Here is a 27,422-nt window from a genome sequence, read left to right as displayed (position 1 = left end):
GCACAGCTATTCCATTGTGATCGTGTGTGCTTATTGTTTCCAGTTTCTGGCCATGATGATGCAGAGCAATGCTGTGAACATTCTAGTGTAAGTTTCACAGTGGCATGAGACTTTATTTTTCCTCAGTAAATACCCAGGGGAGTCCTTTGGGGACCCTGGGAAGAGTATTTAGCCTTGATAGATCTTGCCAAACCATTTCCCACAGTTGCTATGCATACAGTATCATACCATTCATAGAAAGTTCTGAGGAGAAAGCTCTGAAGGGACAGGGCCTCCCTTGGAAGAGAACTGGAGGTAGAGAGGAGCTCCAGAGGAAAGAGAGAGGAGTGGGCCACATGATCAACTCAGTTTTTTTTAGGGTCCTGAGGAGTCAAACCCTCCTCCCATTTTTCTGTGGGTCAAGAGGCTCAGAGGCAGGTCATAGAAAATTAGATGTCACAACTCTGTTTCTGCAGAGGTTGGCAGGATCCAGTGCTGCCTTCTTCACAGTGTCTGATTGGTCACAGGCATCAGCAACTTCCTCCTCCTGAAGGTAGGTAAGGTCACTGGTGAGCTCAGGGCAACGTACAGGACGAAGCTGTGTCAGGATCAAGGAGCTTCCCACAAAGAAAACTCTGGTTACTCGAGGACTTGGGGTGCAAAGGTAGATGCCCTCCATAAACCCCTGTCGCCCTGGGTATGGATTCCAAGAGATTGATGGGAATGCACCTGGCTGACACTGTGGCTCAGACCCTAACCCACCAGGTCACTCATCTGCAGAAGAGGAGCATCTCAGGGAAGAGGAACCAGAACCAGATTTTTACCCCTGCCCAGGCTGGACAGGAATGTGGAAGGAAAATCTCAAAACAAAAGCTTGTGAGGCTGGGCACCGTGACTCATGTCTCTAACCTTAGCTACTTGGGAGACAGAGATTTAGACAATCATGGTTTGAAGTCAGTTCTAGACAAAGAGTTAGGGAGACTCCATCTCACACAAATAAGCTGGGCCTGGTGGCACACTTGTGATTCCAGCTCAGTGAAAGTCATGGGTAGGGGGATCATGATCCTAGGCCAGCCCTAAACAAACAAAATGCAAGACCCTAACAACTAAAGCAAAAAAGGGGCTAGAGGCATGGCTCAATGGGAGAGGACTATCTAGCAAGCATGAGGCTCTGAGTTCAAACCCTACTACTGCTAGATAGATAGATAGATAGATAGATAGATAGATAGATAGATAGATAGATAGATAGAGGAAGGTAAAGAAATCAGAAAATGTGACTTGAAAGTGGGAGTGACTTGATTCTGCTAGGACTAGAAAGTCCATATGAGTCATCAGGTACCCCGGTAAACATGTGACTATTCTTGAGTTTAGTTGCCCCCATCTCTTGAAGAGGTCCTGGATCCTAGTATTACACCACTACCTCCCCTTATCCAAGGCTCCATTCAGTCCCTAGCTAGCAACAGCAGCCAGGGACTACAGATTAGTTGGGTATAGTATGGACAAGAGCGGGTGTATGCCAGATACCTGCATGGTTTCTTTCTGAGAAGGCATCTCCAGTGAGTTCTCTTTCATGTCACTCTTGTGAGAACGCCTTCCTCTGTATAGGCAAGAGTGGATTCAGGCCCCCACTCCTGACCACCCACTCCACCACTCCCCTTCCCTTCCCATGTGCTGGCCCCAGGCTGCCCATTACACAGGTCAGGAGGAGCCCTGTGAAGGAGAGAAGAAAGATACAGAAAGCTGGGTGTAGGGCCCAGTCTGGAAAGATTTTTGAAATTTACAGGGAATGGGCTGTGAATTTCCTAGGAGAAAGGTTCTTTATGGGAGGGGAAGATGTTAGAGGAAATAGACTCTTTGGACCTACCTCCTCCAGGTGTAGCAGGCCCCCAGGCCCAGCAGCAGGCCCAGGAAGCTCACCAGGAATCCCAGGACCCAGACCAGCTGCTGGAACAGATGCAGCCGGCGAGCAGCTGGAACGTGCAAAAGATGCTCAGGGGGGGGCAGCCAAGACTCCAAACCCCTGATGCTCCTCCACAAGGTAAGCCACCCAAGATGACATCTATTCTTTCCCTTCATTTCCCCAACCCCCTCTCTCTTCCCTGTGCAATCAGTTTAGACTAGCACAGGGAAGGCAGACATTGGATCTTTGTGCAGAATGGCTGGGGAGATGAAGCTCTTTCTCACCTCTGGTGCCAAAGTAGGCAGAGGCAGAGGTGGAGCCCAGGGTGTTGGAGGCAGAGCACACATAGTCTCCCTGGTCACTGGGGCTCAGCTCCTCAATGTTCACCCTAAGGACATTAGGGGAGGCTAACACGTGGATGTGTGGCTCAGCAAGAGCATCCTGGGGCTGGCTGGAGGCTACTAGTCGATTGCCCAGGTGGAGGGTCAGGCTGGCAGGGGGCTCACTGTCCACACTGCAATCCAAGATGCCCTGGAGGCCACCCTCAGGCTCCACAAACACAGTCATTGTAGGCATCTTGGGAGGGTCTGTGGGGGGAAGAGAATGCCAGATGCAGAAAATGATCACAAATCCTTCCCTCCTGGTGACACCCAGCACAGGTGACTTAGCTGGGCCTCTGGTTAAGAGATGGAGCCCATTTCCTCCCTCTTTGAGTTTGACTCATTTTGAAGGCAGAAGCAACTTTGTGGGACTTAAGAGCTAAGCCTCCAGAAGCCTTGCAACTGCTCTTCTGCTCCCTGGAGATTCTACCTTCTGGGACACCCAGGCAAGCCTGTTGAGCACTTGTGACCCAACCACAGCTACAAGGGTAGAAGTAATCATACCGGCCATGCCCAATGAAGCCACTGGACAACTGCAGCCACAGAAGGTGACACTAGTAGAAGAACTGCCCATCTAAAGTCCATCTCAAATTTCTGATCCACAGAACTGAGAGTTTGGGGATAAATAGGTACTTGAGAGACCCAAGATGGTGAAAGCCTACAGTGTGCCACTCAGCGTGCTATACAACTGTACATCCTATACAACTCCAGAAGGAGGGAGCTGACTTATCACCCATTTTAAACGTGGGGAAATGAAGACACAGATACATAAGAGCATATAGAACCAGTTGGTGGTACAGCAGGATTCCAACCCAACAATCCACACCTGTGAAACCCCTGCTCCATGAAGGCAGAAGAGAAGGAAGGGCTGAGGTAGAGATAGAGATAGGGGGAATCTGCTGCAGAGTGGCAGCAGGGGCGGGGGCATACTCACACAGCACCCGGAGCATGACTGGAACAGAGGTGGCAACCATTCTGGCAGAGAGCTCAACCCTGCAGTGGTACAGCCCAGCCTGGGCACGGGCCACATGGGTGAAGGTGAGCGTGGCCACAGGCTCTACATGCAGTGGCTGTCCATTCCAGAACCATGTGAAGGTGGAGTTGCCAACTAACCTGGGGCCACCAAGGAGGCAGCAGCTTAGATTCAGAGCTGCACCCTCTGGCACGTGCAGGCCTGGCTCGGCCACCACATGCACACCTGCAGACAAAAGGACAGGCAGGTGGTTAAGGCTGGGTGGTCCTGCCTCTGTGTGTAGTGGAGATCTCAATTTATCTTGCTGTCTGGATTCTCCAAGATGGGACTGTGTGTCCCCTTTGACTGCTGAGGAGAGAGCATGGATTTCTTTCATGCACGGGGTGGAGGTGGGGGAGCTCTCTGGACAGGATGTGTCTTTCTTGACATAGCAGGCAATCTGATGGGTGAAGCTTCATCTTGCCCTCAGTCTGGCCTCCCAGAGTAGAATTGTCTTTCTCAGGGCAGGTCTGTCTCTGTACTGATTGGGCTCTGTGAAAGCAGGGTAGGTCTCCCCTCCAGAATATTTGTGCCTTAGATATTATGACACTTCCCTCTCCCTCAAAAGAAGGTCTCTAAGAGTCAAGCCATGCCTCCCCCCCCCTCAGACTGTGTGGCCCCTTCCATCAGATTATACTAGTTAGGCAGGGCTGCTTGTATCCTTTCAGGCTAGATAGCTCGCTGTATTGGGAGTCCCAGCCCAATACAGGGACAGCACCCCAACTCTAAACTCTAGATCCCTTCTTCTTCCCTCACTCACCTTCTGCTCGTAGCTGCTGGGTGGTGCTGACGGAGCCCAGTGAATTCTGGGCTGTACACACATAGGTGTCATCATCACCAGCCGGTACATCTTGTAGCTGCAGACGCAGGGCATTGCGGGCCACCTGGACAAGGCCCATCTCCGATGTTGAGCCGTGTAGCTCACTGCTGGTGGCTAACACCTTGCCATTGTGGGACAGAGTCAACTCAGCGGGTGGCTCACTGTCCACAGTGCACTGTACCACGGCCATGAGTCTGGCCCTTGAGTCCCAGAAGGAGGACAGGACAGCGTCCCGAGGGGCATCTGGGCGGGGCAGAATGACAGAGATGAGTCCTTCCAAAGTATCTTGTATGACCGACCCACTGTTCACCCAGCGGATGTTAGTGAGTCCTTCTTCCCCCAAGGGCCCATTCCTGAGCCCACTGCATCCCCTTACCCCCCCCCTCACCCAGAGCCTGGTAGCACTTCCTCCACCCTCATCCTGCACCCCCAGTCAAGGATCCCCTGCTCACATAGGACTTGCAGGGCAACTGGCCGAGAGCTGCGGGTACCCTGAGCATCCTGAACCTGGCAAGAGTAGGAGCCAGCCTGAGCCCGTGTGGCCACAGGGAACTGGAGTGAGGTGGCTGGCCCTTCCTGCAGCCAGCGGCCATTGTGGTACCAAGTATAGAGGGTGGGTGCACGGGCAGTGGGGTCTTCACAGGTCACTGTGACAGGGGTCCCCTCAGGCACTGTAGCAGACGGAGCTAGCTTCACCTGCACACCTGTACCGAGGGGGTCAGAGTCAGCTGGGCCCAGTCACACATACAGATGACTCCCTCCCCTGTGGTATTAGCCCCAGGTCACCCTCTAGCCGCAGCTCCAGAGACGTATTGGCCTGGCCCAGAAGGCTGCGGGCGGAGCAGCTGTAGAGCCCTTCGTCACTGGGTCTTGGCTCCCGAAGTTCCAAGCGCAGGGTGTTGGGGACAGAGGTTGCGGATGAGGAGGCCACGAGCTGGCCTGCATGACTGAGGGTCAGCTGCGCAGGTGGGCGGCTATCCACAGTGCACAGTATCAGGACCAGCTGCTGTCCCTGGCTGTCCAGGAGGTAGGTCAGGTGCAGTCTACGGGGTGCATCTGTAGAGGCCCAGGAGACACCAGAAGAGCTCAGATGGCAGCCTCCAGGAGGCTAGTTTTCAGGTGACACTGGGACAGATGAGGGTCCTGGTTCCCCAACCCAAGGACCCCATATAGTCCAATCTGAGATGTTGCTACTCTGCCAGGAATGGACTTATTCCCCTCTTCCTCCAGCTCGAATACCCCTTGTCCATGGTGCCATCGGCTGGACAGGTAGTGAGTGCTGCGCCATATGCTGATCCCTGTGAACTGCCATCATCCCTTCCACTCCCACCCCTGCACACAGACAGACTCACAGAGGACATTCAGGGTGACAGGTCTGGAGAGGCGGGGTGCCTGGCCAGGGAGACTTGCACCACAGTAATAAGAGGTGGCATTCTTGACCGTGACGTTGAGCTGGGCAGAGTGAGCACCTTGGCATTCCTGCCCATCGCGGTACCATGTGTAGGTGAGACGGGCTTCCTCATTCGTCCAGACATGGCAGACCAAAGCCACCTCCTTCCCCTCCTGCACAGTGGCATTGGGCCACACCTGCACACTCACGGCTAGGGAAGAAGGAAGGCGCAGGGATGTCAGCGAGGATGCTGAGGCAGTGTAAATCACCCCCTGTCTTAATGCGGGACAGTCACCCCTGCTGCTGAGTCCCTGGAGATCTGTGAGCTTCAGGAGACCTCTATAAAAGGAACTCAGAAAGCTGGGCACTGGTGGCTCAAACCTGTAATCCTAGCTACTTAAGAAGCTGAGAGCTAAGGATCGTGGTTTGAAGCCAGACTGGGCAGGAAAGTCTGTAAGACTTATTTCCATTTAACTACAAAAAAAAGCCAAAGTGGAGCTGTGGCCACGTGGTTCTCGAATGAGCAGCCACTGCATGAAGAGCCTGAGGCCACGCTCACTGGCAGAGCATTAGCCTTGAGCATAAAAGCTCAGGGACAGTGCCCAGGCCCTGAGTTCAAGCTCAGGACCAACATACATACACATACAAGGAGCTCAGAGGTCACAGGGAAATGGCAGTCCCAGGGAGACCTAGACAGCACGGATCTCCTCCATAACCCTGGGGGAAGGGAAACAAAGCCTTCTCCTTAAGGTGCTCTTTCTGATTCACTTTATCTACTGAGCATTCCTGGAAAACTCTGTGTTGGAAAAAGGCCCTTCCAACCAGGCACTGGTGGCTCAGGCCTGTAATCCTATTGTGAGAACAGTGATTTAAAGCCAGCCCGGCCCTCACCTCCCTCCAAAAATTAAGTCTCTCAGACTTATCTCCAATTAACCAACAAAATTGCCAGATTGGAGATATGGCTCAAGTGGTAGCACACTAGCTGTGAATGAATGGAAAAGCAAACTGAAAGCTCAAGGCCCTAAGTTCAAGCCCTGGTATCAGCATGAAAGACAGGAGAAAAGGGAGGGGAAGTGAGGGGAGGAGAGAGAGGAGAAGAGAGAAGAGGAGAAGAGAAGAGAGGAGAAAAAGGAGAGGAGAAGAGAGGAGTGAAAAAAAGAAGAGAGGACAGGCACTGGTGGCTCAAACCTGTAATCCTAGCTACTCAGGAGACTGAGATCTGAGGATTGAGGTTCAAAGCCAGCCCAGGCAGGAAAGACTGAGACTCATCTCCAATTAACTACCAGAAAACCAGAAGTGGTGCGATGGCTCAAAGTGGTAGGGTGCTAGACTTGAGCAAAAGAGCTCAGGAACAGCATCCAGGCTCCAAGTTCAAGCCCCATGACTGACAAAAGAAAAAAGAAAGAAAAGGAGCCCTTCGACAATTCAAGTCAGAGAATATGGTCCTTGGGGCAGTGTGAGAATGGAGATTGTCTTTATGTTCCCTAAAAGGCTTCTAGAGCCTTCTCCCACCTGTTCTCCTCTCCAGGACACACACACACACACACACACACACACACACACACACACACACACACACACTCACTCACTCACTCACCCTGGACATCAAAGTTAACCGAAGCTGAGGTCTGGCCCAGGCTGTTGGTGGCTTCGCAGGTGTAGATGCCCTCATCCTCCAGCCCTGTGAACTCCATATCCAGACGCAACTGGTTGTGGGACACCACTGCTTGCAGCTGGGAAGAGGTGTTTGCAAGTTCCACAACACCCTGGAGGGTGGAGGCTACCAGGCGGTCACCATGGAGCAGCCGAAGCTGGGATGGGGGATCACTGGCCACAGTGCACAGAAGGATGCTCCGCCGTCCGGGGCCTGTAGCCAGCAGGGTTGTAAGCGTGGCATGGCGTGGCGAGTCTGCATGGGGAAGGGAGTGATCAGGGCTTGGCCAGTCACACAGGCAGAGCCCAGGACCAGGGAATGCCTCCCTTCCCCAACACGAGGCTGAGAAACACCCCCTTACAGGACACATGGAGGCTGACAGGAGCGGCCAAGCTGGGGGTGGCTGCACCTGGGACTTGAACTTGACAATGGTAGGCCCCAGTTTGCTTGGGAGCTATGGCTGCAATCCGGAGCGTGGCTGAAGTATGTTCCTGGAGGAGGTAGCCATTCTGATACCACTGGTATGAGGTCCCATCAGGGACCTCCATGGGCACCTGGCAGCGTAGGACCACATCCTGGCCCTCCTGGAGCTCCAGTGATGGTGAGACCTGGACCCAGGCTTCTGCAGGGAGGAAGTGGGGGCAGATGAGCATCTGAGGCAGTGTGTGCCACAGAAGACTGTGTCTAGGAGCCACAGCTTCCCCTCTCTATGCACTACCAGGGCATCCTGAAGCCCCACGTGTCTCTGCTTCACCTGCTCCACTTGCTCACATGGCCCTGATCACTCACCACCTGGAGTTTCCATGTGGCACTGTCAATCACACTGCCTTGCGGGAGGGTGAGCCTCCTGGGCACCAGGCTTATGGGCTCTGCAAGCCCAATCAGCGCCAGGCCCCTCACCCATGTGCTGAGATCCTGACAAGTGTTGGTTGTCCTGATGGCTGTGAACTGCACTCAGCATGTAGCTGATAGCTTAGGGAAGATGGTAGCTGAGGAGCCTTAAGTTCTGTCCAGCCCTCTCAGCAACCCTGTACCCAGGCTCCAGGTTACAGGAGTCCAGGTACTGAGGCACAGGTAAATGGAGGAGGGCAGGGCAGGGGAGAGAAGAGGAGGGACAACTGGATAGTGACTCAGAGTCCAGGCCAGCCTGGCATCAGAAGCAGGCTAGTCCAGTGCTCACAAGCAAGCTTCTAAGTCTCTGACTCTCAGTTTTTCTGCCTGGAAAATAAATACAATAAATAAGAAAGCATACATCCAATCAAGGCCTAAAGTCACTGTTCAAAAATTACTGCTGCTTTTCATTATGGAAGAAGGATATATATTTCTGTCTATGTGAAACAAGGTCTTGTTATAGATCCCACGCTGGTCTTATACTCATTCTGTTGCTCAGGCAACATAGGAAGATTGTGATCCTCCTAATTATGCCTCTGAGTAGATGAAATTACAGGCATGAGCCACAATACCTGGCCTTGACTCAGCCTGGAGTGTGCTGGGATAGCAGGCATGTTCATCATGTCTGGTTTTCTTAAAGAGAATTTTTATAGAGAACATGTATGTATGTATGTATGTACGTATGTATGTATGTGTGTATATATAGTATATATAGTACATATGTATAAAATAAATATTAGTCTATAATGAATAAAATATGACATATGTAAGTATATATGTGTCACCTGGATGCTGGTTGCTCATGCCTATAACCCTAAATACTCAGGAGGCTGAGATCTGAGGATCGAGGTTCAAAGCCAGCTCAGGCAGGAAAGGCTATGAGACTCTTATCTCCAATTAACCACTGGAAAACCAGAAGTGGAGCTGTGGTTAAAAGTGGTAGGGTGCTAGCCTTGAGCAAAAAAGCTCAGACTCTGATATCAAGCCCCATGACTGACAAAAAAAATAAAGGAGAGGAATATATGTGTATAACACACATATGTTGATCTTTTTGTGTGAGCTGGTCCTGAGGCTTGAACTCAGTGCGTAGGTGCTGTCCCTGAGCCTTTATGCTCAAGGCTAGTGTTCTAACACTTGAGCCACAGCTCCACTTTCAGCTTTTTGGTAGTTAATTGAGATAAGAGTTTCACAGACTTTCCTGCCTGAACTAGTTTTGAACTGTGATCCTCAGATCTCAGCCTCCTAAGTAGCTAGGATTACAGATGTGAGCCACCAGCACCCAGCCATATCTTGATTTTATACTATGTAACAAAATTACATTACAAAATAAATAGTGGAATAATAATAATAAATTGTGTTTAGGGGCTGGTGGCTCATGCCTATAATCCTAGCTACTTAGGAGGCTGAGATCTGAGGGTTATGGTTTGAAGCCAACCCTGGCAGAAAAGTCTGTGAGACTCTTATCTCCAATTAATCAGTGAAATGCCAGAGTAGAGCTGTGGTTCAAGTGGTAGAGTGCCAGCCTCAAATGAAAAAGCCAAGTGAGATTGAGAAGCCCTGAGTTTAAGTCCCAGAACTGGCGCGCGCGCACACACACACACACACACACACACACACACACACACACAAACAGTTGGGCCAGAAAGTGCTTCAATGAAGCAAATTACCTTACATAGCTGCCACTGCCTCCTCATGGCTGCTTCACTTATTTTGAGTGAAACGTATGCAGTAGAGGCAAAAGGAGGCCTTTGCTGGCTGGACACAAACTGTCCCCTAATCCTACCTACAAGAGACTTGCATTTCTACACAAAATCTACAGCCTATAGTCTAGTCAAGGACCCCCCACACACACATGCATGGGTGTACCCCATCACTGGAGGATTGACACTCACCTCGGACCTTAAAGAAAAGCGAGGCATTGGCTGATCCGAAAACATTTTTGGCTTCGCAGCGGTAGCTTCCTGAGTCCTCCAGGCCCAGCTGCCGGACCTCTAGCTGCAGGGCGTTGGCAGTGACCTTGGGCTGGAGCCTGCTGTGGGATGGGTGCTGGTGTCTCAGGCTGGTGGCCAGGAGGTGCCCCTCATGGAACAGGGACAAGTGAGCCACAGGACTACTGTCCACAGTGCAGACAAACACTGCCACGTGGCCCTGGCCCACATCCAGGAGGGCAGAGAGCTTTGGAGGATCTGGGGGATCTGCAGGAACAGAGTGGGGAAAGGAGGCTCAGACAATTCCAATCAAATTCACTGCGTTCAGGCTGCCACACAGTCTTCCCCATTCCACCTCCCTGCTACTCACACGTCATGAGCCTACCCTGGCATGCCCAGGCCAAGCACTTGCCTCCAACCTCAGCCCTGCTGGCTCCCAGGTCCCCAAGCCTGCCCTTGCCCAGCACCCACAGTGCACACTCAGCACCACTGCAGCAGAGAGCTGGGCACCATCCTCGAGGAGGCAACAGGTGTAGATGGCAGCATCAGTCCTGGCCACGGGTCTCAGCCTCATGGTCTCCAGGGGACCCTGGGCCCACAGCGCCCCATTCCGGAACCAGGAGAAATTGGCAGAGCTGACAGGGGTTTCCCGGTTCACGCTGCAGGTCAGGTTGGCCTCTGCACCCTCCTGAAGAGTGGCTGACGGTGTGATGAGCAGGCGAGTAGCTGGAGAGCAGGCAGCACACATTTACCGCATAGACACAAGCCTGTATTTGACCACCATGCCCTACCTTGGGGTCAGAGCCCCCAGCCTCCCAGCCAGGAGGTTGGGAAGAACATCTCCTGGGGTGCTTTTGGGGTGGGAGAGAAACAACCAAGCTCACAGCCTATAAAAGATTAACACTGGGGGATGAAGGGCTGGAGGTTGAAGGTCACAAAAAAGGGAGAAAGGGCTGGGAGGGTGGCTCAGTGGTAGAGTGCTTGCCTAGCATGCATGAAGCCCTGGGTTCCATTCCTCAGTACCACATAAACAGAAAAAGCCAGAAGTGGTGCTGTGGCTCAAGTGGTAGAGTGCTAGCCTTGAGCAAAAGAAGCTCAGGGACAGTGCCCAGGCTGAGTTCAAACCCCAGGAAAAAGAACAAGGTAGAAAGATGACCTACTGTGCTGTCATCAGAGCTCAGCCTGTCCCAGATGGAAAACTGAATCTGGAATGACTGGAGATTTGGTGTTCTACCACTTGAGCCAATCCTCTCACCCTCGATCGTAGCTTTGAGACTCCTCAATGGGGGGTGAGGGATAATAAGACTCCCAGGACCTGTCACTGAAGCCAGCTCTGCCTCCTCCCACTTTTGGCACAGATGGTTTTGGCCTGATCAACCTCTCTTGGAGTGGGGGGTTCCGCCTAGTCTGGAGCTCTAACCACTGCCTCCATCCACCCACCTCTGCCCCTCGCCCTTACCCTGAGCATCAAATGTGGCTGAGACGGAGGCTTTGCCCAGAGTGTTGCTGGCCTCGCACAGGTACTCTCCCTCATCCTCCAGCACTGGGTTGTGAATCTCCATGCGCAGCAAGTTGGGGGCTTTGGTGACCTTTATGCGCTCGGAGCAGCCTCCAAGTGGGCTGCAGCTGCTGTTCAATGGCAGAGAAGTGGCCACAACATGGCCCTTGTGCAGTAGCTGTAGCTGGGCTGGGGGATCGCTTTTCACACGGCACAAGAGGAGGCCTGGCCGACCAGCATCCATTCCAGAGGCATCAAGATCCAGTTGAGCAGTGAAAATGGGCTGCCGTGGGGCATCTGTGAAGAGCATGAATATTTATCCTGGGGCCTCTGACAGGGCCCTCCTGGCTCTACTCCAGAGCACACTGGACACAGGTACGTCCCCAGAGTAGCCACAAACAGCTGTGCAGGTTGAGCATTGCATAAGACCAACCAGACTATGAGGGTAGCTCATGCAGCTCACTAAGCTGCATCCTGGTGTCAAACTGAGTCTTCCCAGAACAAGAATTCTTTTCTAGCTGGGACAAAGGCTCTATAGTGGCTCATGGCCACCTTGCCAAAGTCTCACCTACTCCTGAGCCGCCCTGCTCCTGCGGAGCTACATGATACCTACAACAGTCTCTTTTCAGAGCTTTCTGAGATAAGCCAGCAACCAAAGCCCTGCATAATCTCACTCTGACACCTGGAAACTCAGGGACACTGCCCTGCTCACCCCTGCCAGGGGAGATCTGGGTTTCAACATGCCCTGAGCACTAACAGGAAGCACCCACTCTTGGCAGGATGCCAAGGGACTGACTGTCTCCATGCTGGGGCTTCTGCCTTGGAGTTTGGGAGCCCAGGAAGGCTCAGCCAAGGAGTATAGGCATATGCTGTCCTATAGCATCCTGGACCACGCAGAAAGACATCTTGGATGTGGGAGTATGAGGAGGCCTTTGTCCCAGCTAGAAAATCATTCTTGTTCTGGGTTTAACACCAGGGTCAATGGGGCTGCAATTGAAGGCAAGACATGAAGATGTAGAAGAGGCCTGGGTATCATCCCCCAACTTGAAGTCTACAGTGGCCAGGCCTATGACTACCTCCCTGAAATGGAGCCCAGGGCAGGAGTAGGGTGGAGGTGGGGTGGCTGGTGGCCCCAGTGGGCTGACCCTCCCCACGGCAGACAGTGGCTAGGCTGCTCACAAAGCACAGTGAGGACCACAGGCCGGGACGGGTCGCTGGTGCTGTGGCCATCTTGGGTCCTGCAGTGGTAGGAGCCAGCATCGATGCTGGAGGTCTCAGGGAGCAGAAGGCTGTTGCTGATTCCCTCGAAAAGCAAGGCTCCATTCAGGTACCAGGAGAAGCGAGTGTTGGGTGTCGGGGTCAGGCCGCTCTTGCAGGTTAGAGTCACCGCTTGCCCTTCTTCCACCTGGGTTGCTGGGCTGATGAGGAGGCGGGCCTCTGGGGGACAGGGAGAAAGGAGGAGGTGCGGGTGAGGCTGTTACCCATTCTTCATGCTGCCTGTTACAAGAAGCCCTCTAGGAGTCTCTTCTCCCCACCTGACTATTGAGATATGGGCATTGTGCTAGATCAGGGGGGCATGGCCCAGAATGCCAACCCAGATGTACTATAACACAGCCCAGAAGGACACTGGGCCACAGCCCAGCCCTGTATCCCCAGCCTGGTTTGATTTACTAGCTAGCTAAGTGTAAAGTTTGTACTGACAGCAGAGATTCTGGACTCTGCTTCTCTAGTTTGCTTCCCACATCTAACTCCAGGCACAGAACCTGCACCAAAAGCTTAATAAATGTCAAATAAACACTGTTTACGAAGGGCCTTTTAAGTTCAGTGTCAGAGTATGTGCAAAAAAGAATAATATTTCCATTTTTGCTTTGGTTTCTAGGAACTTCTGAGGAACTTTGATGTGACCTAGCAACTAGTTAAACCTCTTAGCTGAGTCCTCTAGACTCCTATATGGAACGCTTTTCCTGGGAACGCTTTTCCTGGGCCTCCCTCCACTCACTCCCTGCAGCCTGTGCCCATGTTACCATTGGCGAAGAAATCCAGGGAGGAGGTGGCATTTCCAAGGGAGTTGTTGGCTGAGCACTTATACTGCCCACTGTCCGCTGGCTGCAAGTCTTGTATCTCCAGGTGCAGGGAGTTGGGAGCCAAGATGATGCTGAAGCGTGGGCTGTAATCATTCTTCCCAGAGCTGGAGGCCAGGATGAGGTCCCCGTGTGACAGCTCTAGGGTAGCCACAGGCTCACTGGCCACTGAGCAATGCAGAATCCCCACAAGCCCAGCCTTTGTCTCCAGAAAGGCAGTCAAATCTGGGGTGTGGGGTGGGTCTGTGGGGACCAGAAGTGGACCTGTGACTCTCCAGTAGAACCTTCTTGCACCCCCATTAGTCTATGATCCTGTATCCTTTTGAACCACAATGTCCTGGGACAGTGAACAATCCCAGCAGTCCCTGAATACTAGCCAAATACACTCTAGCCCCTAGGCTGGACAAGTCACTCTGCTGGCTCTGCCAATCTTCATGATCAGCCTGCCTGTGAGGGTCAGGGCCCATTTTAAGATTAGAGATATGGTTGGGATTGGGCTGCAGACAGCACCATAAGCAAGGATCAGAGGGACCATAAGACAAATTGACCCTGTATGTCTCCCCATATTCCCTGAGAGAACTGAGGCAAATACAGTGCCATACACCCTGCCAGTCTAAATGCACAGTCTCAGAAAATGCAAAGGGAGGCCTGACTCCAAGTCTCGACATCATGAAAGATAAGGAAAGGAACTATTCTATAGAGACATGATAAGAAAAGGAAGAGACAGGACAGCTGGGTAGTGGTGGCTCATGCTTATAATCCTAGCTACTCAGGAGGCTGAGATCTGAGGATCACAGTTCAAAGCCAGCCTGGGCAGGAAAAGTCCATGAGACTCTTTTTTTCCCCCTTGGTCGTGGGGCTTGAACTCTGGGCTTGGGTGCTGTCCCTGTGCTCTTCAGCTCACAATGAGTGCTCTACTGCTTAAGCCACAACGTCATTTCCAGTTTTCTAGTGATTTAATGGTGATAAGACTCTCACGGACTTTCCTGCCCAGGCTGGCTTTGAACTGTGATCCTCAGATCTCAGCCTCCTGAATAGCTAGGATTACAGGCATGAGCCACCGGCGCCCAGCTCTGTGAGACTTTTATCTCCAATAAACCACCAGAAAACCAGAAGTGTCTCTGTGGCTCAAGTGGTAGAGCCCTACCCTTGAGCTGAAGTGCTGAGGGGCAGCACCCAGGCCCAGACTTCAAGCCAACTCTCCCCCCACCTCTGCAAAAAAAGAGGCTGAGATCTGAGGATCAAGGTTCAAAACCAGCATGGTTAGAAAATTGGAGAGACTCTTATCTCCAATTAATCAGCAAAAAGCAGGAAGTAAGGTGTGGCTCAAGTGGGAGAATGCCATCCTTGAGTGGAAAAGCTGACCAAGAGCACAAGGTCCTGACTTTAATCTCTATCCAGCACAGGCACAGAGAGCAGAAAACTATGAGAGACTTAATTTCTAGAATAAGCAGCAAAGAGCTGGGCTGGTAACATGGCTCAAGTAAGAGCAACAGCTGATCAAGCAAACCTAGTAAGCACAAGACCCTGAGTTCAAACTCTGTATCACAAAAAAGTACTTAATGTTTGTTCTATACTTGCAGCTTTTCATAAGTTTGAAGCTGTTTTCAAATAAACTATTTTTTGTGCCAGTATGGGGGCATGAACTCAGGGACTTGGTGCTGTCCCTTAGCTTTTTTGCTAAAGACTGGCACTGTACCACTGAGCCACAGCTCCACTTCTAGCTTTTTGCTGGTTAATTAGAGAGAAGAGTCTCAAGGACTTTTCCGCCTGGGTTGGCTTTAAACTGTGATTCTCAAATCTCAGCCTCCTGAATAGCTGGGATTACAAGGTATAGATCCACAAGCACCTGGCATAAACTATTTTTTTTTTTGGTCGGTCGTGGAGCTTGAACTCTGGGCTTGGGCACTGTCCCTCAGCTCTTCAGCTCAAGGTGAGCACTCTACTGCTTGAGCCACAGTGCCATTTCCAGTTTTCTAGTGGTTTATTGGAGATAAGAGTCTCACAGACTTTCCTTCTCAGGCTGGCTTTGAACCGTGATCCTCAGATCTCAGTCTCCTGAGTAGTTAAGATTACAGGCAGGAGTCACTGGCGGCCGGCTAAACTATTTTTTAAAGTAGGAGGAAACTAACTTTCCTCACTTTCACGGAGGTCAAAGCCTTGCTCAAGTGGGCAAACCTGGGATGTGAGTTCAGGCCACCTAGCTACAAAATCCTCATCTGGGTTGAGTGGCCTTGAAGCTTGTATGCCAGGGACCCTGGCCTTCCCATGGGATCTCTGACTGACAAGTGACAGGTGCACTGGAGACTGGCCACTTACATCTGACTACCACACTGACAGGGCCGGAGCGCTCGCTGCCCTGGGCATTCTGCACCTCACAGACGTAGAAGCCGCTGTCAGTCCTGGTGGCCTTGTGCAGCTGCAAGGTGGGGCTGTGGATGCCCGCCAGCAGGATATTGTTCTTGTACCAGTTGTAGCGAAGCTCACTGGGTGCCTCTTTGGGTGTGTTACAGGCCAGCGTCACTGTCTGGTTCTCCAGGATGGGACCGGCAGGGCTCACCGTGACCTCGGCGGCTGCAAGGCACAGAGTACACTGGGCTCCCAGCTGACCTCCAGCCCCAACTCCTCAGAGTCCCAGGTGGCCACTAACCAATCTCTGCAGACCCCACTGCACCCCCCTCCACACACAGCCCATAAGACAGCAGAGCTCGGGGAGTCTCCTTGTCCCACTTACTGGTTCCTTCTGATAGCTCCCCCTACAGGATAAACTGTCATCGGTTGCACATCCCAGAGATTACTGGACCACACCAGCCTCTGGTCTCCCTCAGCCCCAGAGACCTGGACCCCACCTCACAACTCTGTCTAGATCCAGCTTCACCTGGACTCACTGAAAACGTGGAGGCTGACCGGCGGTGAGATCAAAGAGCCCACACTGTTCCCTGCTTGGCAGGTGTAGACCCCAGAATCACTCCAGGCTGCCTGGGACAACTGTAGCACACGACCATCGGCTTTGAGCAGCTCCCCGTCCTTGAACCACTGCACGGAACTGACAGCAGGGTAGCTGCTGTTGACTTGGCAGGTGAGTGTGACCAGATCACCTGGAAGGATGTTCTGCCCCAAGGGACTGAGGAGGATCTCCACACCCCTGGGAGCATCTGCAAGGCATCAAAGGGTGCCAAGTAAGGTGCCAGGAAGGGTAGGGGTGGCATACCGCTCTTTCAAAACTCTGCTCTAAGGAAGGCCACTTAGAGAAAGCACCAATTCCCAGCATCCTCCCCTCCCACAATGCACTTCTGCCCGCTTCCTTCTCCACTGCTTTGCCAAGGTGATGCTTGGCCTAGTGTCCAGTTTACACCGCCTTCTATGACTTTCTACGTCATGACCTTGTCTGTTACGTCTGTTCTACTCAGAGGTGAATTGCACAGGTAAGAACACAGGTGCCACACTGCTTGCTTTAGTGGCCTATCTTAGCTGTTGGTAAAGGAACAGCCACAGAACAGGCCAGAGGCAATGTCCAGTTACCCCTCAGAAGAGTTAGCCAGCTTGTAACTCCTGATCCCCAAAGCTACTTGGTAGTTTCTATTTGAGGCCCTTTGTATCCCCTTCTCTTCTGTCCAACCTGGCCTCTAAGAGGCCCCTTCAGATCCTGGAACAGCTCCTCAGAAATGCGGTGTGAGTCCCCCGACACTCACACTGCACACGAAGGTGAACCTCGCTCTGACTCGTGCTCTTGGCAAGAGAGAGTTGGCAGCTCAGCCTCCGGCCGTGGTCCTGCCAAGACAGGGTCATGTAGAGGGTTTGCATCTGGCTAACACCAGTGGGCTCGAGATCCTCGTGGCTGGAGGTGGCAGAGCGAGTGGGGTCCTGGCCTTGCCACAGCAGGCTGTTTTGCTCGTGAGGGCACACGAAGGGCGTGGAGCAGTTGAAGGTCACCTGCATGCCCTCCTGCAGCTCTACTGGGGATGCAATGGTGGGCACACTGGGCTCATCTGAGGACAAAGACAGGAACGAATCAGGAGAGCATTTCACACCCGACATCTCTTGAGTTGTACCCAGGGTCTTGCTGTGTTTTACCACCAGCCCCACTTGGGTGATGGGGAAGGTAAAACAGGGCTGGTACAAGGCCAGAGGCTAGAGCTAGGAGCCAGGGATGAGTATCAGGGGGTAAGGGGTCCCCCCTCCTCACCAGTCACTGTGACTAAGGTGCCTTTTTTATCTGACCAGCTGTTGGTCTCGGTGATCTCAAAGCGGAAACTGTAGGTGCCTGAGTCCTCCGGCTGCAGGTCAGTCAGCAACAGGTTGCACATTTTGTGACTGGGGTTCCACAGCAGCCGAGCACGGCCACGGAAGCGGGCTTCCACCAGCTCTGGGTTCGCCGAGTGGCTCACCACCTGCTTCTTTGCCGTGTAGTCAAAGTACCAGATGGCCTTAATGCCATGAGGCACCTCCAGGTCAGACGGGAAGGTGAAGACACAGGGGATGAGCAGGCAAGAGCCCTTCACACCTTGCACTCGTTCGGGACTGGCGATACCCCAGGAGGTCTGGCCTGGGAAGGGTGGGACAAGGGCAGAGAAGAAGATGACACAACACAGAACCCTAGGAAAGGTACCCCATGTGAACCCCCAAACCCTGTACTTGTCTTCACAGTGAGGCTAGCACAGCCTCCTTCTCAGTACCGGGGGGAAAAGGTGGGGTGGGGCCCTTGCCTGGGAATTGCTCAGAGGCTTGGCAGAGTGACACTGAGAGCTTGGCCCCCTGCTCAGCTCCCTGCCAAGGCTCCCCTGTGCCCTCCCTTGACTTCAGCAGCCAAAGCTGACCTAGATATATAGTCCAGCCTGCAGGGCTGGGCCTCTGAGGCCCTGTAGGGGGGACACTAGGCCCCCCAGCTCACCTGGAGGGAAGACGGTGGCCAAGAGGAACAGGCAGATCAGGAAGCGCATAGCAGGCTCTTGGCTGGTTCTGATGCCTAAGAAGGTGGTACACAGAGCTGCTGAGCACCTAGAAAGCTCCTTGGAACACCTCAGGGCGCTCCAGCCCCACAGTCTCTCAAAGCTCAGCTCTGGGTCTCCCAACCGCTATGCTGGCTGACCCAGTGAGAGGCCAGGGCTCCCAAAGACTTGTAGCCAGCCACCAGCGAGGATCAGGAACCCACAGTCCTGGCTCAGGCTGTGCCCAGAAATGTTCTCACTTGGTGTGGTGGCTACAGTATGCCTTGGCCCCACCCCCAAGTTCTGCTTTCCCACCAGGGACAGGGAACAGCTGTGTCTCTCTTCCTCCCTCTACCCTGGCCCCCTTCCTACCACCTAAACCAACAGTGCTGAGCCCAGAAAGGCTGGGTGACTTAGTCCAGGGTGCCCAGTAAACATGGTAACTTCTTGTTTGACATTTATCTTCCTGTCACCAGCCTTTCCAGCCATAACAGGATTGAACTGAACTTAACAAAATGTTATCTTAAAGAGTCCTCCCCACCCATTCCCTATTGCTTATGAAATGTGAAAGGCCTTAAGTGAGGAAGAGAATGACACAATGCCTATGTGCATCTGACCATACAACATCTCATTTATCGAGATGAACTCCAGGAAATGGAAACTGAAGTTTTTTTCTCTTTGGTTGTTTCTATTTCCCTTTCTTTTTGTTGTTTGTTCATTTATATGTCTTTGGGAGCGTAAAGGGAGGCACAGAAATGGAGGGACAAGGGGTGAACAAATGCAGCCGTGGTACTCACTAGTCACTATGTTGAAAATGAGCTATACAACTTGTGGGTGAGATGGAACGGAAAAACTGGGAGAGAGTGAGGGAAGGGATGACCTTGTCCAAAAAGAAATGCACTCTGTACCTGGTGTATGTAACTGTAATCCCTCTGTGCATCACCTTTATAATAACAATAAAAATTTACCAAAAGAAAGGAGCATGAAAAGCCCCCATTTCTTGCCTCTTGCTCCTTCCTGAGCCGCCACCCCCGGGCAGTCCTGCCTATCCCAGTTGCCAGCTCTGTCTCCACAACAAACTTTGCTGACTGAAGCCTTGTTTAGCCTTCAAGGTGCAGCTTACATGGACTCTGGGCTGCAACTCTCCCATAGGAGTCCCTATGGTCTCTCTGTATCTGCTTTCTCCCTAGCACAGTGAACAGCCACTTCAGAGGACTAAGGATCCAAGAGATGTGGCCCACCATAGCACTGAGTCCCCCAGACATTCAATGGGTGAGAGTGGGGTGTGGTCCCGCAGGGGGTTAGAGTAGGAGCAGGGAAGTGGCCCAATGCACATCCCACAAACACAAAGGAGCAGGAAGCATCTTGGTCCATATGGGTAAAACACAGGCTCACTCAAAAGCTTATTCCAAAAGGTTGGCCCATTTAAATCCTTTCCAGGTCAAGTCAGCAATCTAGAGGGAAGAAACCCACAATTGTAGGTATCCACTTTTCTCTGACGGTCAGCATGTAAATTAAATATTAAATCCAAATTGAAGGTAACTTGAGTAAGATCAAGTTTCAACAAGGGATTGAAGAAGTTCCCTCCCCATAGAGAACTTCTGAACATCTCAGGGGCTTTTCCTAAAAACAAAACAGATAACTGCAAAACCAGATGGATAAACAAGCCTGCTTTAGAAGGCTTAGCATATTCTCTCCACAGCATGTACAAGCATAGTAGAGGTCATGGGAGGGTAAGGATCAGTGCAAAGGGCAGTGGGCCCTCAGACATGTGGCTTCAGTCACCAGACCCAGCTAATGGTAAACCCACATCACCTAGCTGGGTGGGTAGATAAGAATAGCACTCCTTTTTAAGTTTCTATGATGGGCATCCTATTTCTATGATGGACCTCTCCTCTCCTTTCCCCTCCCCTGCTCCCTTCCCCTAAGGGGTGCTCGAGATATTGGAGGCATAAATTAAGTGCCTACTGTCTACTGTACATAAGAAGGTAGGCCCTGTGGCTGGGAAGGTGGCTCAGGGGTAGAGTGCTTGCCTCGCATGCACTGGGTTCTATTGCTCAGCACCACATAAACAGAAAAAGCCGGAAGTGGTGCTGTGGCTCAAGTGGTAGAACGCTTGCCTTGAGCTAAAGAGCTCAGGGACAGTGCCCAAGGTCCAGAGTTCAAGCCCCACGACTGATGGGGGGGGGGAGAAGAAGGTATGCCCTGTGCCATAGAGTGCTTCTGCTGGGGAGAACACTCAACAGGATAACAGAAATGGGTCCAAATTATAAATGTAAAATGGGGCCACTACTGTGGAAATCAGTTTGAAGTACCTCAAAAAGTCAACACAGAATCAGGATTTATATAATATATATATATATATATATATATATATACACTCCTAGGGATGGATAGACAGACAGACAGACAGACAGATAGATAGATAGAAGAGTATTGAAGACAGGGACTCAGACAAACACTGTCCACAGCAGTTATGAAAACAGCCAAAAGATGGAAAACAGCTTAAGTGAGCATTGATGGAAGAATGGTTAAACACAATGTGGTCTATGGATAGAGTGCAGAATAGATTCACATGTGGGGAAAAAAATAATGAAATTCTGGTATTTCTTCTACTACAGGAAGGCATGGAAAACATTATGTTGTATGAAATCAGTCAGACACAAAAGAGCAAATACAGTATAGTTTCACTTACACAAAATATCTAGAATACACAAATGCCTAGAGACAGACACGGAATAGAGATTACCAGAGATGTGGGGAGGAGGAAGGGAAAGTTAATACTGAATGGGTACAGAATCTCTAATGTGGCTGGTGAAAATATTCTAGAAGGATTAGGGGCATTGGCTCAAGAGACATAATACTTGCCTAGCATGTACGAGGTCCTGGGTTTAGCCCAAGCACCATACAAATAAAAAACATTCTGAAAAAAAAGACAGTTAGTGATGGCTATACAACATTGTGAATATACTGAATGCCACTGAATTGTTCAATTAAAACAGCAAACTTCATATTAACACACACACACACACACAGGTTGCTAGCTTTGCAATCCTCCCCTGGGTCTGCTGACTTGGCAGAGAGGCAGGAGGGGGGGGGGAGGCTGGAAGCTGGGACAGGAAACTCATGACATCCCCTCACCCCTCAGCCCATCCGTGCCATGGCCTGGGTGTGGCTGACTGCTAGCTACCAGCGGGCACACCTAGGAAGACTGAGCTGAGACCTGGGTCTGGACGGGGCCTGAGATGCCCTCAGGATGCCCGACTGCGTCTGACCCAGCGCAGAAGGCAGAGGGGACATCCTTGAAGGGGTCCCAGCCTAGTGTCTATTCAGGACAGGAAGCACTATGCCCCCAGGGGACCCCAACCTCTCAGAGGACTGCTCCAGCACCCACAGCCTCCACACCAAGCCTTTGGCTGCTTAAGACTGGCTCAAGCTGGTCACTGTGAGGAAAGGCAGACCGTCAGACACCCAGATAGGCAGTGTCAGGGCTAGCTTCTCTGCGTCCAGAGACATCTTATTTGGGGGGTGCAGGAAAGAGCAATGCTGAATCTCATGGGAGGATGTAAAGGATTTGGACGTTGGAGCCCTCCCCCACCCGAGTGAGCATGTGAGAGCAGCTTTCTAGAAGCCCTATGATGTCGCCTCTAGATGTCACCTCTGCCAAACCCAGTCCTAACGCTACAAGGGTGGGTCCCACTGGAGCCCAGCATATTGGCTCATCCTGTTCTCCCTCAAAGACCAAGCTCAGCCCATGGAACTGGAAAAAAAAGAAGGCGCAGGGACAACCTCAAGAAAGGCTATCTTGTCCTGTGTGAACACCTGGTGCAGAGGGCAGGGGGCCTGTGGGCTTGGAGTGGGCTTGGTGGGCCTAGTGTCCAGCGCCCCCTGGTGGTAGAGGATTGCATCCAGTCCTGGGGAAAGAGGGGGGGGGTCTTGTGTATTCGGAAGGACACTTACCACTGAGAACCTAAAACAGTCCCTTCCTTGAACAATGACTCTTTTGGACCACATCGCCTCCTATCTGGGAGTTCTGAACATTTCTTTCATCCTTGTGTCTCCAAATCCTAAGGGTTCTGGAGACAGAGCTTTCAATCCCCACTCCTGGAACTGGCATGTGCTGAGTCAGGCCGGGTTAGGTCTGCTCTGTATGTGAGAACAAGTGTCCCAGCACATACACAAGAGCATGTTGGGCCCCCATGGCCCTGATCTTTGATCCCAGAGGCCACGTCTCAGGGGGAGGGAGGACCAGTCAGCTTCCTGGGGGGGGGGGGCTCAGGATTCAGTTTCTGTTTCCTGATACCAGGGCTTCTCCCAACTTCCCTATCAGGCTGGAGAATGAAGGACAAGGGTGATGAGGCCAGCTGGAGGGCTCTGGCCCAAAGATAGGAAGTCAGGGTACAGATAGGCAGTTCCCATAGTCTTCCAGAGGGAAACCCCCAAACTGCTTTGTGCTCATTTGGCAAGCTATGGGATCTATCCGTAAAGACCCCAGCTTCTACCAGAGCAGTAGACATCTTAACATTTTACTCCTTACCTGGATCTAAATGCTTTCAGCTGAAGTAATGAGGAACAAAGCCCAGTGGATTGGATTAGAGTAGGGAAAGATTAGGGCTAGCCCAGGTCCACTGGAGATGGTAGGTTGCATTTGGAATTGAACTCAGGCTGGGATCAGGGCTGCCTTGAATGGAGGGTGCTGGGCTTGGGTGACCGATGGGCCCAGATGCAGGTGATGATTAGGATAAGGTGGGTTTAGATGAGGGGGACAGGGTTGGGATCAGGATGAATGAAACATCCATTTATCTGTTTTGTGGGGGTGAGGGGTGGGGATGGAGGGTGTATGTGCCAGTCCTGGGACATGAACTCAGGGCCTGGGCACTGTCTCTGAGCTTTTTCATTCAAGGCTAGCACTCTACTACTCAAGCCACAGCTCCACTTCCAACTTTTTGGATCTAAGAATCTCACAACTGGCTTTGAACCATGATCCTCACATAAAAATCTCTCCAGGGGCTGGGAAGGTGGCTTAGTGGTAGAACACTTGCCTTGCATGCCTGAGGCTCTGGGTTCGATTCCTCAGCAGCACATACGCAAAAAGAAAAAAGCTGGAAGTGGTGCTGTGGCTCAAGTGGTAGAGCGCTAGCCTTGAGCTAAAGAGCTGAGGGACAGCGCCCAGGCCCAGAGTTCCACAACTGAACCCCCCCCAAAAAAATCTCCAAACTGGCTTTGGACAGTGATCCTCAGATCAGTCTCCTGAGTAGCTAGGGTTATAGGTGTGAGCCACCAGTACCTGGCTTGTCTGGTTTTTGTTTGTTTTTGATTAAACCAAGGGTCTCCAGCATACTAAGTGCTCTACCCTTGAGCCAACCCCCCAGCCCTTTTCTTTTTGTTACTGAGACTCAGACTCCCTGACTTTGTTGAGGCTGGTCTCCATTCCTGCGGTTCTCTCAAGATGCTAGGATTGCAGAAGTGCACTGTCACAGCCAGTGGAGGGATTGGCTGGGATTGGATGAGGAAGGTAATTAGGGAATGGTGGGGAGCCACTACAGTGGCAGTGTGATAAAGGTGGGAGAGGGGAGGGGCTGGGCTGTAACCCGTGGGCTGGGATAATGTTTTGATGGCTGAGCCTGGGGCCGGGTTGCCGGTTCAGGAGAAGCTAGGTTGATGAAGTAGCTTGGGTTGCACATACAGCTCTGATTTGTGGCTTGGGCTTCGGTTGGCTGAAGGTCTGGCACTCACAACTTGACACTCACCAGCCCCAGCCCTACCCCAGCGTTCCCAACACCCTCTGGTATCCCCTCCCAGCCTGGGATGGGAGTACCTGTTCCACAGAAGGAAGTGATCGTAGGGCAGGAAGACCAGGCAGAGGTGAACAGGAAGGAAGGTCTCAGCTCTCCACGCAGCTGGCTCCTAGTTCTGGTTCTGCTGCCCTGAGAGAGGAGGATCCAGTCTCGGGGGCTGCTTCCTCTTTCCCAAAGCCTTGGCCCTTCTGCCCCTGTGCAGAGTGTGATCCAAGAGGCAGCTGGGAGCCTTGCACAACACCAGGACAGGAACAGCCCAAGCAGGGAGGGAAGGGGGCTGGACTTAGTCCCTAGGCGAAAGACATAGGAACTCCAGCAAGCAGAAGTGGGATGTGAGCCTCACCAAAGCTTCCTCCTGAGCAAAGGGGAAAGTGGAGTGAAAGTACCCCCTTTACCAGCCTCAATCACATCATTCTCTCTGGGCAGCTTAGCCTCTGGAGGGAAGCCTGGGACACTGAGGGAGCCAGTGCTTCAAGAGAGCTGACTGGATGCTGGGAAGGTGGCTCAGGGGTAGAGTGCTTGCCTTGCATGCATGAGGCCCTGGGTTCAATTCCTCAGCACCACATAAACAGAAAAGGCCGAAAATGGTGCTGTGGCTCAACTGGTAAAGTGCTAACCTTGAGCTGAAGAGTTGAGGGACAGTGTCCAGGCCCAAATTTCAAGCCTCACAGCTAACAAGAGGGAGGGAGAGAGAGAGAGAATGAGAGAGAGAGAGAGAGAGAGAGAAAGAGATATGACTAGGAGACAGGGTGCTCAGAACATAGCATTTCTTCTCCAAGCCCTTTACAGACTACCCTATGCCACTCTGATGAGTGGAAACTAAGAATCTCCCAAGAACCAGGCCCTTTGTGGGGGATACAGGGGCCCCAATATGCTGACATCCCTCCAGTTGATTCCTCTTGCTTCCTTCCTGTCCTCCACCCTCAGCCCTCTTCCCCCTGCCTCCCCCAGCTTGCAGCAGCCAAGCATGGCGATTCATGACTGTAATCCCAGCACTTGGGAGGCTAAGGCCTGGCCTTATCTTCAACTACAAACCTCCAGATGTTAGTCTCCTGAGTAGCTAGTGTTTTTTATTTTTTATTTTTGGTCGTGGGGCTTGAACTCTGGGCCTGGGAACTGTTCCTGAGCGCTTTAGCTCATGGCCAGTGCTCTACCACTTGAGCCACAGTGCCACTTCCGGTTTCCTGGTGGTTAATTGGAGATAAGAATCTCATAGAGTTTCCTGCCTGGGTTTGGCTTTGAATATGATCCTCAGATCTCAGCCTCCTGAGTAGCTAAGATTACAGGCATGAGCCACCGGCACCCATCCAAGTAACTAGTATTATAGGCACAAGCTACCAACACCCAGCTGGTACTAATTCCTGATCCTCTATAGACTCCATTTATCCACCCTACAGTGGGAGAAATACATTGATTTTGGTCATGGCCATGTGACCTATTATAGCCAATGGATGTGAGGGGACATGGCATGAACAAGATCTTTTTTGTTGTGTTTTTATGCTAGTACTGGGCCTTGAACTCAGGGCCTGACACTATCTGAGAGAGAGAGAGAGAAGGAGAGAGAGGAAGAGAGAGTTTGCTTAAGGCTGGAGCTCTATGCCTTGAGATACAGCTCCACTTCCAGATTTTGACTGGTTAAGTGGAGGTAAGCATTTCACAGACTTTTCTGCTGGCTTTTCTTTTGCTTTTTGGCTGGCTTTGAACCTTGATCCTCATATCTGAGCCTCTTGAGTAACTAGGATTATAAGCCTTGAGCAGAAAAAGTTAAGCAAGGGCATGAGGCCCTGAGTTAAGTCCTGGCATTGGCACTAAATAAACAAGCAAAACAATTTTCTACAAATACCCAACCTCAAAGGACAGTGGTATCACTAAAAAGAAATGTGTCTCCTTTTTCTAAAATTGGTGTGGGCACCTACTTTTTTTTAAGAGCAAGAGGGGTTAAGACAGGGTTTCACCTTATAGCCCACACTGGCCTCAAATTAGTGTGTGTGCGTGTGTGTGTGTGTGTGTGTGTGTGTGTGTGTGTGTGCCAATACTGAGGCTTGAACTCAGGACCTTGTGCATATATATATACATATATGTATACATGTATATGATATATCATATATATATATATATATCACAATGGCAGAAGAGAAAATGTAGCTTGTGTTCCCCACTTTAAATTTCCTTAGATTACATGCTACACCTTGTTATATACTAGTAGTCAGAACTTAGTCACAAAGTCTTAACACCTTGTCATTGTAGAGAGAGTGCCTTGGTAAATAATTGGGGTGTATTCCTGAGGAATGGGAAAAAGGACACTCTGCACTTGTATGAAGCAACCAAGACCCTAAGTTCTTCATTCCTTAACCCTACCTAGATTCCAGACTCCATCTCCAGGACAATACCTACCTCCTTGCCAGTATCTCTGCAGAGCCTCCTGCATCCCCTAGAGGGCGCCGAAACCTCTGCTTCCTCAGCTTTCAGACCAGGGCTTAGCATCTTGGACCACCCACAGTGATGCAACTGAGACAGACCTATGCCTGGGGATAGATGGGAGTCAAGGAACTCTGTTAGGAGCTTCTGAAGGCTTAGAATGAGGAAAGAGCTCTGTAACTGATGGCTCTGCCATAATTCTGGCAGCAAAGGGGGCTGAAGAATGGGTGAGGCCTGGGTTCCATCCCCAGCAACACAGAAAGCAGACAAAGCAATCCCCGCCCCCTTCCAGTTCAAGATGCTGGTCCTGACCCCTACAACACTGATGAGATCCCCATGATGAAAAGGAAAAGAGAATTAATCCATAATAGAAGGGAAGGGAATAGGATGATAAGCATTGACTGCCCAAGGATTTGAAAGAGGGGGGGGTGCTAGTGCTTAGTACTGAAGCTTGAACTCAAGGCCTGGGTGCTGTCCCTGAGCTTCTTTGCTCCACTTCTCGTCTTTGGTAATTAATTGGAGATGAGTCTCATCCAAGCAGGTGCCAGTGGCTCACTTCTGTAATCCTAGCTACTGAGAAGGCTGAGATTTGAGGATGACAGTTCAAAGCCAACCCAATGAAGAAAGCCTGTGAGATTCTTTTTTTTTTTTTTTTTGGGTCCGGTTGTGGGGCCTGAACTCTGGGCGTGGGTGCTGTCCCTCAGCTCTTCAGCTCAAGGCTAGCACTCTACCGCTTGAGCCACAG

At 51.6% G+C, this 27,422-nt stretch overlaps 1 protein-coding gene across 2 annotated transcripts; it reads right to left on the bottom strand.

The window, feature by feature from the left end:
* Window positions 1–88: 88 nt before the first annotated feature.
* On the bottom strand, window positions 89–24,371 carry Siglec1 (sialic acid binding Ig-like lectin 1, sialoadhesin). Of its 2 annotated transcripts, XM_013010917.1 has the most exons (22): window positions 24,280–24,371; window positions 18,425–18,499; window positions 17,720–18,079; window positions 17,226–17,522; window positions 16,422–16,688; window positions 15,853–16,107; window positions 13,477–13,776; window positions 12,632–12,889; window positions 11,414–11,749; window positions 10,426–10,680; window positions 9,919–10,221; window positions 7,497–7,757; window positions 7,079–7,390; window positions 5,444–5,692; window positions 4,878–5,147; window positions 4,544–4,795; window positions 4,032–4,334; window positions 3,194–3,457; window positions 2,164–2,466; window positions 1,844–1,949; window positions 1,504–1,576; window positions 89–523 (listed from the first exon to the last, which is right to left on the bottom strand). In XM_013010917.1, the coding sequence occupies exons 2-22, from the start codon at window positions 18,471–18,473 to the stop codon at window positions 419–421; spliced, it is 5,178 nt and encodes a 1,725-aa protein (XP_012866371.1). In that variant the 5' UTR covers window positions 18,474–18,499; window positions 24,280–24,371; the 3' UTR covers window positions 89–418. The 2 variants fall into 2 exon arrangements, with proteins under 2 accessions (XP_012866371.1, XP_012866372.1); XM_013010918.1 differs by lacking the exon at window positions 24,280–24,371 and having other exon boundaries at window positions 431–596; window positions 18,425–18,686.
* Between the last annotated feature and the right edge of the window lie 3,051 nt (window positions 24,372–27,422).

This window comes from Dipodomys ordii, unplaced genomic scaffold, assembly GCF_000151885.1.
Source record: "Dipodomys ordii isolate 6190 unplaced genomic scaffold, Dord_2.0 Scaffold13, whole genome shotgun sequence".
Classification (NCBI taxonomy): domain Eukaryota; kingdom Metazoa; phylum Chordata; class Mammalia; order Rodentia; family Heteromyidae; genus Dipodomys; species Dipodomys ordii.
The sequence above is the reverse complement of the archived record's forward strand: the minus strand, read 5'-3'. Positions and strand labels throughout refer to the sequence as shown.